At 41.6% G+C, this 13,667-nt stretch overlaps 1 protein-coding gene across 2 annotated transcripts in view; it reads right to left on the bottom strand.

The window, feature by feature from the left end:
• The window catches only part of TMEM184C (transmembrane protein 184C), a 29,316-nt gene extending 20,904 nt beyond the window's left edge, over positions 1 to 8,412 (bottom strand). The window contains exons 1-3 of one of the 2 annotated variants that reach the window (XM_086346471.1): positions 7,742 to 8,412; positions 212 to 342; positions 55 to 91 (exon numbers count right to left, since the gene is read on the bottom strand). In XM_086346471.1, coding sequence (XP_086202597.1) covers positions 55 to 91; positions 212 to 342; positions 7,742 to 7,960 — 387 coding nt within the window. In that variant the 5' untranslated portion in view covers positions 7,961 to 8,412. The remainder of the gene's footprint in view (positions 1 to 54; positions 92 to 211; positions 343 to 7,741) is intronic. The other variant, XM_086346472.1, reaches the window with a different exon arrangement.
• Between the last annotated feature and the right edge of the window lie 5,255 nt (positions 8,413 to 13,667).

Genomic DNA, 13,667 nt, shown 5'->3' on the forward strand with positions numbered 1-13,667 from the left:
TATAGTATCCTAAAACAAGTTTTTAGTTAATGAGTTAAAATGAAGCATACTTACACTATCCAAACTGTATATGGGTACCATCCAAAGAATCCTATTTAGAAAGCAAAAACAAATTTAAAACACTTTACATGATTAAAAGCATTTTACATTTTACATAACACTTACATTTTATGAGAGAAGCCACACAACACTAGTAGAATCAACGTGTTACCTTATTATGGGTTTCTGTAGCTCAGGTTGTGTGTAATGCACTAAATGTTGCAGTATCACCCAAAGCGAGATAGGTATAGTCAACAGCAAAAAGATTCCAGCAATAAACCAAGCCTTGGTGTGTATGCCAACCTTTAAGAAGCAAAGAACATATTAATATAATTCTCTGATATTAAAACTAAACAGGTAAATATGCTTTTTGTATTTTTTTAAATTTTAATTTATTACTGAGGCTCAGTATTTTCCAAATAACTAGTGGCTATTTTTATTTTTTCTTCAATAACAGCCTATTTGTGCTCTTATAGAAGGAGGGGGTGGATTTTTCCTCATATGGTCTTTAGTTATAGCACTGCATACATTAAGCATACTAATCCCATGTCATTTCCCTCAGATTGTTATTGGCCTTTTATATTTGATTTTTCTGATTAAGGATGTACAGAAATTTTAGAATTTTCTATAAGTCAAATCTAAAAATCTTCTGGTTTATTCCTCTGCTTTTATGTTGGGATAAAATTTACCAAAGTTTTCTGCAAATTTTACTGTTACTCAAAATATGAACAGAAGACTTATTGAGTGCTGTTTGCCTGATAACTTTGCTAAGTTCTTGACATGCATCATGTCTTTTAATCCTCCCATTGGCTAATGAGCACTGCCAGTGTCCAAGGGACCCGTTCAGAGGACCCATGCTAATACAGATTGCCCCTGTAAGAGCACACAGGGCTTCCCAGGTGGCTCAGTGATAAAGAGTCTGCCTGCCAATACAGGAGATGCATGATATGCAGGTTTGATGCCTGAATAGGGAGAATCCCCTGGAGGAGGAAATGGCAACCCACTCCAGTATTCTTGCTTGGAAAATTCCATGGACAGAGGAACCTGGCAGGCTACAGTCCATATTGGGTCACAGAGTTGGACACGACCAAGCACACATGCATGTCTCTTATACACGATATTATCAACTCAGGACAAGACATTTTCAAAAGGTCTAATTTCTTTTTAAGGTCAATATCTGATCAACATTTTTTTCCTTTAAAAGCTCAATTTCTAAAAATATAATTTGAACTGCTTCATCCTTAAGGCAGAGCTAAAGTAATCCACTCATTTTCTGATAAAAAAAATTTATTTGAACCTCTGTTTTATCTGAGGAGCCCTCTAGAATAAATTTTATTCCTTGTACTCCTGAATGTGAATCCTTTTAATTAAAATTTAAAAAAAGCAAATGCTAGCTTTTTAAAGTGAAAAAGCTGGGAATCTGTTTTTAGTATTTGAGGAGTTTGAGCAGTTAATGGAAATAGAACTGAAGTCCACAACTTCTGTCTTTTGCTGTTTCGAACAAGATTTTTTTTTCATCAAGAGTCAAAGATTACAGAAGTAGAAAACAAAAGTATTGAGAACAAATGTATTTTTATAACAATGAATTTCTACATTCAACTGTATGGAAAACTTGAAAAGCAGATTAGAAAGTCTTGCTGAATGCTAGAAATTAATAAAGCAGTAAGTCAAAAGTGAATATGCAGAGGTGAAGATTTTAAAAACAATGTCTGAGCAATAATTTTCCAAAGATTTTTGCTTGGCTCAATTTCATTTAAAATTCAATACTGAGCTTCCCTGGTGGCTCAGTGGTAAAGAATCTGCCTGCTAATGCAGGAGACTCATGTTCGATCCCTGAGTCAAGGAGACACCCTGGAGAAGGAAATGGCAACTCACTCCAGTATTCTTGCCTGGGAAATCCCATGGACAGAGGAGCCTGGAGAGCTACAGTCCATGGGGTCACAAAAGAGTTGGATATGACTTAGCAATTAAACAACAACTCATTTTAATGATGGCAATAATAGTAACATACCCTAGATTTTCTTTATTACAAGGTGATCATTAAGAACAGTATTGCCAAGTACTTTTAATGCCTACATTTGTTTTTATAACTGCTTTAGTGCTAAAAGGTAGAACTTGGTGGCAGACTTGAGAGAAAACTGATGTGCTCATGACTAAAGAAAGCCAAGCATCCTCAGTATGCTGTAAAGGAGAAAGTTCTTTTTCAAATGATCATAAAACAAGTGACTGGAGAATTGACTCATTTCAGTATGGTGATTCCAATTGTAGAAATCTTGCATATGAGAGTTAGTACTAGTTTTACATTGCAAGTGGTAATTTCGATTTAGAAAAGCATCATCCAGCCACATTAATGCTACTAATTTGAATCACTGGTCTTATAACTGTTTAGGTTTTTGAGCTATTTAAAAAGCTGTATGCCTAAGAAATTGAACCTATCGTATGTGTGTACATGTTTATGTAATGTTATAATAAAATATAATAAAATTATATATGTTCTACTAAAGTAGTATTATAAAATAAGATCTTACTCTAGGTATCTGCACAAATTATTAATATGATTATTACATTTATTTTAATTTCTATTTATCTCTAAATTATTCACACTTGAGACACACTGATAGAAGGATGCGATTAATATTAAACTTATCAGCCACTTTTGGGCTCAGAAAAAAGGAGACAAGTAGTGTAGATTTTTTCCCTAAGGTAATTTGAAGAGAGCAGAGAGGAAAGAAAAAACCAATAAAGACGAGCATCCAGAAGTGAGTCAGCTGTCCCTCAGCCAGTGGCTTTCAGAGCAGAGAGTAGAGGGACACAGGAGAGTGCCTTCTGGGCTCACTTCTCAGGGAGAAGCAGGGAGCACTGCCGGAGAGTAGGGAGAGTGGCTACTCGGGACACAGGGCTAGCAGGGCAGCATGGCATCCCGGGGGCGTGTCCCTTACTGACCTCTATATATGTAAACACACACTCAGCCCAGTAAGAGTGGACAGATGGCGGCACAGATGGTCGCCTGGCTGCTCCAGGCCTGAGTGTATTCCTCACGGGCATGGGACTGGCTAGCCAAACCTCCAGTTTTCTACAACCTCAGTTGCCACTGACTTCTCACAGCATGAGCATTGTGACTGTGGTGTTTACAAGAGAAGTATTTTTTTTTCATACAATACTGGCTCTAAACATGTCAACTACTTTTTCCAGTGCTTAATCAGATGCAAATAACTTTGCTTTGCGTGCTCAGTTGTGAACCTAATCCCAATGAAAATGCTATCCAAAAATGCTATCACATTGCTGCCCCACTATAACAATAACAACAGCAAATAAATAGCAAATAAACAGCAATAACAACAGTGCTATTTTAAAAACAACAGTGGTAATTAGGGGCTTACTGAGTACCTACTATGTGCTGGGGACAGTGCTAAGCATTTTAAAGACATAAACTCATCCCGTAAATAATGAGAATGACTGTCACTTTAGCCACTTATAAGTCTCAGTGTTCACATCTGTAAAATTGGGATAATTCCTGTTTCAGGGCTTTAAAGAAGATTAAAGAAAATTACACCTTATCTTAGGGACATGCTGTAGTTAGTGTCCCTAACATCTTAACAACAAAACACAGAGGCGGGGGAGGCCCTCCCTTAATCCACACTCCTTTCTATCTGCTGTGCCATGCATTCCCGAGTGAAAAAAATACTCAAACAAAATGAACAAAAACCTGTCTTCATATACTGATACCACTTCTTCACTCCACATTTATTTTTAGCTTTTGCCCGGATGCCTCCAGGGTTTCCCTCAAAGCTCAGTTGGTAATCTACCGGCAATGCAAGAGACCCGGGTTCAATCTGTGTGTCAGGAAGATCCCCTGAGAAGGAGGTGGCAACCCACTCCAGTATTCTTGCCTGGAGAATCCCACGGACAGAGGAGCCTGGCGGGCTACAGTCCATGGGGATCGCAAGAGTTGGACGCGACTTAGCAGCTAAACCACCACCACCACCGATGCTTCCATCGAAACCATGACGAGGCTCACAAAGGACCCTCTTACTTGTGAAGACCAATGGACAGCGCAGCAGCACCAGACTTCTCACTGTTTTGTCCTTCTGGAAGAGGGCACGGCAACCCACTCCAGTATTCTTGCCTGGAGAACCCCCATGGACAGAGGAGACTGGCAGGCTACAGCCCAGGGGGTCGCAGAGAGTCAGACACGACTGAAACAACTTAGCACATGCATATCTGACAAGCCCATGTAAATGTCTCTCACAGACCTTAACTATGTGTCCCAAGCAGAACTCAAGTGCTTTCAAATCTGAGTTTCCATCGAGTTTCCACCTTGGGAACTGGCATCACCATTTACCTTGTTCAAGACTGAAACCTCAGAGTGGTTCTTGACGTCCCCCTTTCTCTCACTGCCTCTCTTCCCCAATCATATCCCGTGTCAAGCTCTGTTTCTTCAATTTCCATGATGCTTAAAATTCACTTTTCCATCTCTATTTCTGCTATCCTGACTTGGGTCATAAGTCATCATAGCCTGGGCACCCACTACTTCCGAACCACCTTGAAGAGCTTTCTAACTTCTTTCCACTTCCACTTAATTTTCCACAGGCTGGTAGAGTTGTTTTTGGAAGATGTGAACAATGCTGCCCTGCTTGTTCACTTTTTAGATCTTTTTTAAATTTCCTCATAGCATTTCACATCATTTATTGATCTGTTTGTGCTGGTTGTGTTTGCCTCTATCACTAAGTTCCATGAAAGCAGGAGTCATGTTTCCCTCTCTAACCATACAGAATACAGCAGCACTGGGACTCAAACAATCATTTATTAAGTATCAGACATTTGGGCAAAATGAGAAAACAAGTAAAATATAAATCGTGTTAGATGCTGGTGAGTCCTAAGAAATATAAAGAAGGGAAGAGGATATGAAGAGTTGAGGAAAAGAAGCTTGTAATTTTTAAACAGGGGAGCTGGGTGACACTGAAATAAAAACCTGAAGGACACAAAGGAATGGAAATACCATCTAAGGAAAGGCATATTATGACACGCCAAGGCCCTAAGGAGGGAGCATGCCCTACACGTTTGAGCAAAGCAAGTGTGGAGGCGGCTCACGAACTGAGAGAAAGTCAGAGTGAGATGGTGGGGGGGTGAGTTCAGATCATGCTGGGGCTTGGCGCCACAGTCAGGGACATGTTGGCTTTTAATCCGGGACTAGCAGTGACTGGAAAACTTTACGAGGATACACATAACATGACTTATGTCTTCACTAGCTGTTTGGCTGGTGTGCTCAGATAGTCCAGCCAATACATGATGAGAACCTGGCTCAGGGTGTTAGCAGTGGAGATTGTAGATTAAAATATTCCTTAAAAGCTGGTACAGAAAAAGTAGAGTTGACATCAATGATGAAATAAAGATTTACATTTTAAAGCAAAACCAGAAACACTTCACACAGAACTTCTCTGCCTTCTGGCGCCCACCCGCCCCTCTGGGGTGCACTGTGCGTCTGTGCTGTGTTCGCCAGACCTCTCCAGTGGCAGCAGGACTTGCTCAAACATAAAGATCACTTTCTCTCCTCTGGCCTCTACTTAGAAGACAGCATTCCTTTCTCAATTCTGAAAGGGGCCATGACGACCCACCACTTGACTTGTAAGCACAGACATCTCTGGTGAGCTTTACTGTAGTTGTTCAGTCGCCAAGTCGTGTCCGACTCTTCGCGACCCCATGGACTGCAGCACATCAGGCCTCTTGCCCAAGTTCATGTCCATTGCTGAGCTTTATGTACAATGCCAACGTTATCACTCCCCTTAAAGATGGTGACTGGAACTGAAGAGTGGTCAGACCTGGGGAGATGCTGGGCTGTAACGAAGTTCAAACTTAAATACTTACTTATAACCTTAGTAATGTTACTAACTATACTACTTGCATTCATGCCTGTTTATGGTTATTGGTTCTGGCACTACCAAATGTATCCGAATCTCCGATAAAACTAATGATTAGGCCACTTGAAATGATTGACCCAATATATAGTTATATAAGATCCAAGACTGTAACAGTGTAACTTTTTCTTCCTGGGAGGAAGCAACAAGAGGGAACCATTTCCTGGACATAAGACAGAGGCCCAGAGGCTTTTGGTTACTGTTGACAGGGCTTAGTTCAGTAACAGTACATTGAATGGCTAAACCTGAAAATCCTCATTTGACCCGTGAACAAGCATTCCCAGTCCCATGGGACAAACTGGTAGCAAAATGCTTCCCTAACTTTGGTCTAAATTAAGAGCGAAAGGGAAAGGATTGTAAAATAACAAATACTGCCCATCCAGTTCTTTGAGAATTAAGTCACTAGCCACTGTGGGTTCTGACCTACAATACACCCTGGAAGGAATTCGGGGTGGGGGTGAGGGGCGGGGCAGACTCTGCAAAAATTGGCAAAACTGGCCTTCAGACAGTCGGCTGTTTTCAGAAATTTTTTATGAATCTGGATTCTTGCATCTTTCCATACTTAGAAACTCACTAAATTCACACCTGTTCCTTGTGACTAGCAATCTTCTACCGAGTACTTGACTGCATCTGCCTCCTTAGCCAGAATCACATATACACCGGCTTCCCCTGTATCTCTTCAGGACAGCGCTCAGAGCTTTCTGAGAGGCTGTCTCCCAGGCTATAATTCTCAGTTTGTCTTGAATAAAATTTTCCATCTCTTTCTTAGATTGACTACTATTTGTCACTGACACCAATAACTAAGAGAAGTCTTAAATTAGGTTATGCTACACAGAATTAGTCTTTAAAATAGTTCCTATATTTCAGAGTAAGAAATACTCTAGAGAAATACTTAAAAGTAAGGAATCTCTATTAGTATTAATATGTCTATACGTGGTTTGGTAGACAAATTATGGAAATAACCTAAATTTCTAACGGATGAGAAATACTTAATGTAGTGTAATAGTCTAGTAACATTAAAAATAACTATATGGACTATGCTAGTATGGGAAAATGAACAAAAAAATTGAGTGAACATACATAAAACAAACACATACTGAATACAATTTGTTTAATTATATAAAAATATTTCCACACAAAAGGCCCCAAATTGCATAACTCTTGTGAAACAGTTGTTTCTAAGTAAAAATAGTCCCCTGGGTTTTATTGACGTCAAACTTGAAAGTTCACTTCAACTTTTTGCAAAGTGCTTAGTTAAGTATTTACTTTGGGGTCTTTCAGCTTATAGTACTTTCCTGATGTCATAATAAGAATATGACATCAAAAAACACAAGGCATTTTCCCTGAAAACTTTGTTGGCTTAGAGTTCAATTTTAAAGTAGAACAAGGTCGAACCAACTCAATCCTTTAATTCAGGAAGCTAGTTAAATGCTAATAAAATTCTACACCTGGTCCTTAAGATAGACCTAACTAAGTTCAGTATTTGAACAGATCAGATTTCAGGAATAAAGTTATCTTACTTTCCGGAAATGGATGACTGCCTGCAAAACAGTGGTCTCCGAAGCTGCTATAGTAATATATTTTATTTTCTCAGTCCTACCTCCACCAGTAGCATGCTCTGAAAAACCGTGAACAACCAGAAGCCACACATCGGTTCTGCTATGGGTTCATTACATGACTTGTTTTTCAGGATATCAAGCCTGGAGCATCCGGGTAAAAACAGGCGACCTTAGATGGACAGGAGGTTGAAGAAAGGGTAGGAGGCTGATGGTGCGGGACCCTCTTACCTCCAGTTTCTGTAGTTCCCACACGCAGAGGGGAACCGCAACCACTATGGACAACAGGTAGAGAACCACCGCCAAAGGTCGAATCCACTGTCTCCAGTTCCTCCAGGTACAAGTGCAAGGCATGTTTCCGCATAAATCAGCTCCGAGTAGGAAGGAAAAGAAGCTCGAAGTAGATGGTAACGCGGAGCCCTGTTCTTGGGCTGTTTTTTCGTCTCGCATATTACGGTAAAAGAGCCGACGAGCGACTCTACCAGCAGCTTGAACCGCCTCCTCGGCCCACGCTGTGCTTACTGTTACTGCTGCCACAAACGCGGCCGCTCACGGGGCTACCGGGGAGCAGTGCGGGCAACATTCTTTCTTCCCCACAAAGCATCGACCCAGTTCTTCCGCGGTGGAATCCCCGGCAGAGCCGCTGCCCTCACCTGGGGATCGCCCAGAGTTCCGCCGGCACCATGGCCTCGAGGGGAGCGGCGCCGAATGGGACCAGCCTGTAAAGACCGTGCAGTCAGTTCGTTTCTGCCCCGCGGCTGCCGGCCTGCTCGCTCTTTTCTTGGGTGGTGGCGTCCCTTTCCTGCGGCGGCTGCAGGCGGCACTGAGGATTCCGCGGACTGATAACAGACGAGAAAGCCAACCCAGCAGCCTCAGGATTTCTTCACTTGTTCTTTCGGGACAGTCCCCCAAGGCGGAACCCAAGGCCAAACCAGGGCTTCCGTTTCCGCCCTCGCTGTCTGAGGTTAGTGATTCGAGGACTGAGCAAGATAGGCCCGCCCCATCCGGCTCACTTCTCGCTCTGTGATTGGTCATTTTTCGGGGGCGGGGCTTCTAGGTGCGTTCCAAGCTACCCGGGTGGAGGAAGTCGAAATGTTCGGAAGTTGTGGAGTTGTTCCCGGCGGCTCAGTGGCCCAGGAAGATTCTGCAAGCTGTACAAGTCTTTTGAAAACATTTGAGGAACTCCTACTACACTGTTATGCTGACTGTATTCCAGCTTTAAGAAAGGCTGTGTAAGAAGCCATTATCTTAGAGCGGAACCTTTCTCTGACCCAAAGATCCGCGATTCTGCCTGGAAGTGGATAGGGGAGTTCGCTGGAATAAGAGGAAATGGGAAACGTCCGCCTAGTTTTGTGTCAATTGCTAAAATCTAGGGGTGGAGCCCGGGGAAGGCAATGGCACCCCACTCCAGTACTCTTGCTTGGAAAATCCCATGGACGGAGGAGCCTGGTAGGCTGCAGTCCATGGGATCGCTAAGAGTCAGACACGACTGAGAGACTTCACTTTCACCTTTCACTTTCGTGCATTGGAGAAGGAAATGGCAACCCACTCCGGTGTTCTTGCCTGGAGAATCCCAGGGATGGCTGAGCCTGGCGGGCTGCCGTCTATGGGGTCGCACAGAGTCGGACACGACTGAAGCGACTTAGCAGCAGCAGGGGTGGAGCCACTTAGTTATTTCGGGACGCTCCGAAAGAACATTCTAGGGATAGCTTAATTTTAGAAGCAGTACTGAATATGTTTTCCGCATTTGGAACTTGGTAAAAACTGGCATATATTTAAGTTTCAAAAGGTTTACGTTACTACTGACAAAGAAGTTTTACGTGCTCGAAGCTTTTGAGGCAAACAATGGTGGTATCTTAAAGCCTTTTTAAACCAATAGAGCAAACAAATTATCTACTTCTCAATTGATACACAAATATGTATTGTATCTGTTATTTTCTGAGGGTCAGGCACTGTACTAAGCGCTTTTCTTACATTATATCAGTTGATCAGTGCAAAATTCCTAAAAGGTAGGCAGTTTTCCATGTCACAAACGAGAAAACAGATTAAAGTATTTAAGGATAAAGTTTGAGGAACTCGTTGAACTTGTTACTGGTAGAGCCAGGATTCTGACCTTGGTATCTAACTCAAGCATTGGATCTGTCCATACCTACCACCTGAGAATTTTGGAGAAGATAATCGCACCCCACTCCAGTACTCTTGCCTGAAAAATCCCATGGATAGAGGAGCCTGGTAGGCTGCAGTCCATGGGGTCGCTAGGAGTCGGACACGACTGAGCGACTTCATTTTCACTTCCCACTTTCATGCATTGGAGAAGGAAATGGCAACCCACTCCCGTGTTCTTGCCTGGAGAATCCCAGGGACGGGGGAGCCTGGTGGGCTGCTGTCCATTGGGTCGCACAGAGTCGGACACGACTGAAGCGACTTAGCAGCAGCAGCAGCATGGACAAGAAGGCCTACGGTATTGAATATACCCAGCCTAGGATTCTAACAGAGGCACTGACAGAATGTCGTCTTCCCTATTGTCATCTGTCCTAGCTAGAGCCTACAGCTTGATAACATCTCCTTTTTACAACCTGGCCTCTTTTAAATACAGACTGCTGTTTTAAGGGGAAATGGGCCTTTTGTTTGTTCTTTCTAAGCTAACCTATAAAATTGAAATCATTATTTTTAAATTTTCTGATCATTAAATTAATGCATGCTCCATTGTTAAATTTTGGAAAATAGAAAAATAAAAGAAAAGTAACCTTTATTCTACAACCAAATATAATCACTACTTACTTTTTTGGTACACAGTATGGTTGCCTTGGATACATAGATTGTCCCTGTGCCTTTTAGCTACAGTCATTGGCATCCGTAGTAATCTTCCCCATTCTTTCTCTTGGACAAATCTTTTTCACATAATTTGTGGAACTTTCCTTGATTCCCCCTTGCTCCCCATATGCTTATAGCACTTGTTGTGTGTTATAAATCATTTCCTTATTTGTCTTTTAGATTGAATTTCTAGGAGCATGCTGAAGTTCTAGAACTATTAGAATAAAGCAAAGGAGGGAAGGGACCAGAATGTCAGATGCACAGGTGGTTTCCCACCCCAGTATGTGAACTGAGGTTCATCCACGGTGAAGTTTCTGCAGGTCAGTAGAGAAATGAGGAAAAAAAAATTACGTAGTTTTTAATTTAGTCTAATCTATTCTTTCTAAGTGATTATGCTTTATTTTGAAATTGTTCATTCTATTTTTCTTTCATGTGAGGAATAGTAATAGAATAGTTGCTTTCTAAATATTTTTACTTTGGAAAATAAGTTAGTAACTTAATTTGCTCCCATTTAGTTTACTTCTGAAATTATTCTTGGCCCATGAAATCAATGAGACAGGGAATGGCCTCTGATTTCAGCAACCACAGTGTTGGCCTGATCCTCATCTCCTTGCTTTATTTGGTATGTTTAGTTGCTCAGTCGTGTCCGACTCTTTGCAACCCCACGCACTGTAGCCCGCCAGGCTCCTCTGTCCGTGGGATTCTCCAGCCAAGAATACTGGAGTGGGCTGGCAGTTTCTTCTCCTGATGTGCTATAGGTATTCTCTGTATTCTTTCTGGATATGATTTAGCCTAAGTTTGAGGGTGAATCTGAACTTGATCGTGTTTGAATAGTAAATGGTTATGACTAGCAGGTGGTTCTAGGGTCAAAAGCAAGCTGTTAGTCATTCTTGATGCAGTGTACATAGAGAAAATGAATTTCTGCTGATATGTTACTGTGTCATATGAGAATAAGTAGGTGAAATTTTTCCATCCATGGAGGGTATGTTTGGATTAGTCTGACTTAAAATAATAGGTTAACAAAATTGGCTTTGAGGAATTCTGAGAGGTGCACATTGTTAAACCCTTGGCCTGTATCCTCCCATTTCTCTATGTAAATATGTCTGTGATGGTTTTAAAATGTAGCTGCAATTTCTTTACTTGTCCCGTAAATATATAGACTCTGTATCCCATCCCTTCAATATAGGTGGGGCATGGTTGACTGGACCACTAGAGTATAGTGAAAAGTGATCATAGTTACCATTTGACTTCAGAGGCTAGGTCATTGCACCTTGTCTGTTGGAACAACTTGCTTTCCAAACTCTCAGCCATCATGTAGAAGTCTGACTGCCAGAGGCTGATGTGCTCTGAAGGGCCAAATATACATCGGAAGGTCCCTTGAAGGTATGCTGAGTGACAGTCACAGCTGAGCCTAGCCCTCCAGGTAGCCAGCCCAGGTGCCTGCCCCACAAGTGGAGAAGCTGATTCTGGCTCCCAGAACTGGAGTCACCCATCAGCGTTTTGCATCTTTCAAGCTGAGGCGCTAAACCTGTGGACCAGAGGAAGCCATTCCGGCTCTGCCTTACCCTGATTCCTGGCCTGAAGAACCCATGAGCTCAAGAGAACTAGGAGAAAGGCACAGACTGGGAGAAAAATTTGGAAAAGGCACATCTGTTAAAAGGACTGTGATCCAAAAATGTACAAAGAACTCTTAAAATGAAGCAGTAAGGAAACAAAAGCTTAATTAAAACATGGGCCAACTGCCTTAACAGAACTCACCCAAGAAGATATCCAGATGTCAAGTAAGCGTGGTGGGAAGATGCTCCACATCATATGTTATCTGAGAAATGCAAGTTAAAACAACAATGGCATACTACCACATCCCTATTAAAGTGGCCAGAATCTGGAACTGACAACACCAAATGCTGGTGAGGATTTCACCAGTGTGTGAACTCTCACGCACTGCTAGTGGGAGTGAGGAATGGTACAGCTGCTTTGGAAGACAGTTTGGTGGTTTCTCACAAAATGAAATACACTCTTACTATACAATCCACCAATCACACTCCTTATTGGTTATCCAAAGATAGTTGAAACTTATGTCCACAAAAAAAAAAAAAAAAAATCTGCGCAAGGATGTTTATAGCACCTTTGTTCATAATTGCCTAAATTTGGAAGCAACCAAGATGTCTTTCAGGAGATAAACAGGTTAATAAACAGTGATACATTCAGACAATGGAATATTATTCAGCACTAAAAAGAACTGAGCTATCAAGCAATGAAAAGACATGGAGGAATCTTAAATTCATATTTCCAAGTGAAAGAAGCCAATCTGAAAAGCCTACATACTATATGATTCCAAGTGTATGACATTCTGGAGAAGGCAAAACTATGGAAACAATAAAAGATGAATAATTGTCAGATGGGATCAGTAATTGCCAGATGAATAGGCAGAGCCCAGAGGGTTTTTAGGGCAGTGAAAATATTCTATATTATATGATAATGATGAATATATGTCATTATAATTTTGTCCAAACCCAGAATGTACAAAACCCAAGAGTGAACCCTAAGGTAAACTGTGGACTCTGGATGGTTAACTGTTGTCTTTGGGTGATGATGATGTATCAGTTTAGATTCATCCTTGATGAAAAATGTACCGTTCAGGTGAATGATGCTGATGATGGGGGGAGGCCATGCATGTGTGGTAGTGGAGGGGATGTGGGAATTCTCTCCGTACATTTCTTTCCATTTTATTGTAAACCTAAAACTGCTCTAAAAAAATGAAGTTAAAAAAAGTCCAGGAGTAAAATGAAATGGTTTTCCCTCACTGAGTTTAGGGTTCTTTGTTGGATTTGTTCCAGTGAATCAATAACTGAAACAATATCTTTTGTCGATGTATGTATATACTCTCTACCTAGTCTGAAAGTGATTATTGATTTTTTTTTTTTTCGCTTTGAGCTGACTTGAAGACTAGAGAAATTGCCTCAGGCTTTTCTCCTTTAGGAATATATTGCCTTCACAGTCTGAGATTGTGCCAACCAATCAAAGAATTAAGTGAGTTTTAGGTTTAAATGTTGCAAGAATGCAGGGGGGAGCTGGGGCAGATCTCCGGCAGAGTGCTTAATTTTGTAATATGTCACTTCCCCTCCCCCGCGCCCCCCTCCCCCGCCCTGGCCAGATGGAAGGAAAATGGTTTACTCTGCACCAGGTGAGTGAGGAAGAAGGTAAAAGTGGTATAGGCTGTAATACCAGACTTTGAAATCTGAACTTTGAGACTGGGTACTTTCACCCGTTGTTTCAGCTTTACCCACCACATCTTTCAGGCTAAGTTTTACGCTTTGTTGCAGACACCATGATTAATTCATCT

The sequence above is a fragment of the Bos grunniens genome, chromosome 17 (assembly GCF_055505025.1).
Source record: "Bos grunniens cultivar Pamir isolate PY7600 chromosome 17, Bosgru_T2T1.0, whole genome shotgun sequence".
NCBI classification, from domain to species: domain Eukaryota; kingdom Metazoa; phylum Chordata; class Mammalia; order Artiodactyla; family Bovidae; genus Bos; species Bos grunniens.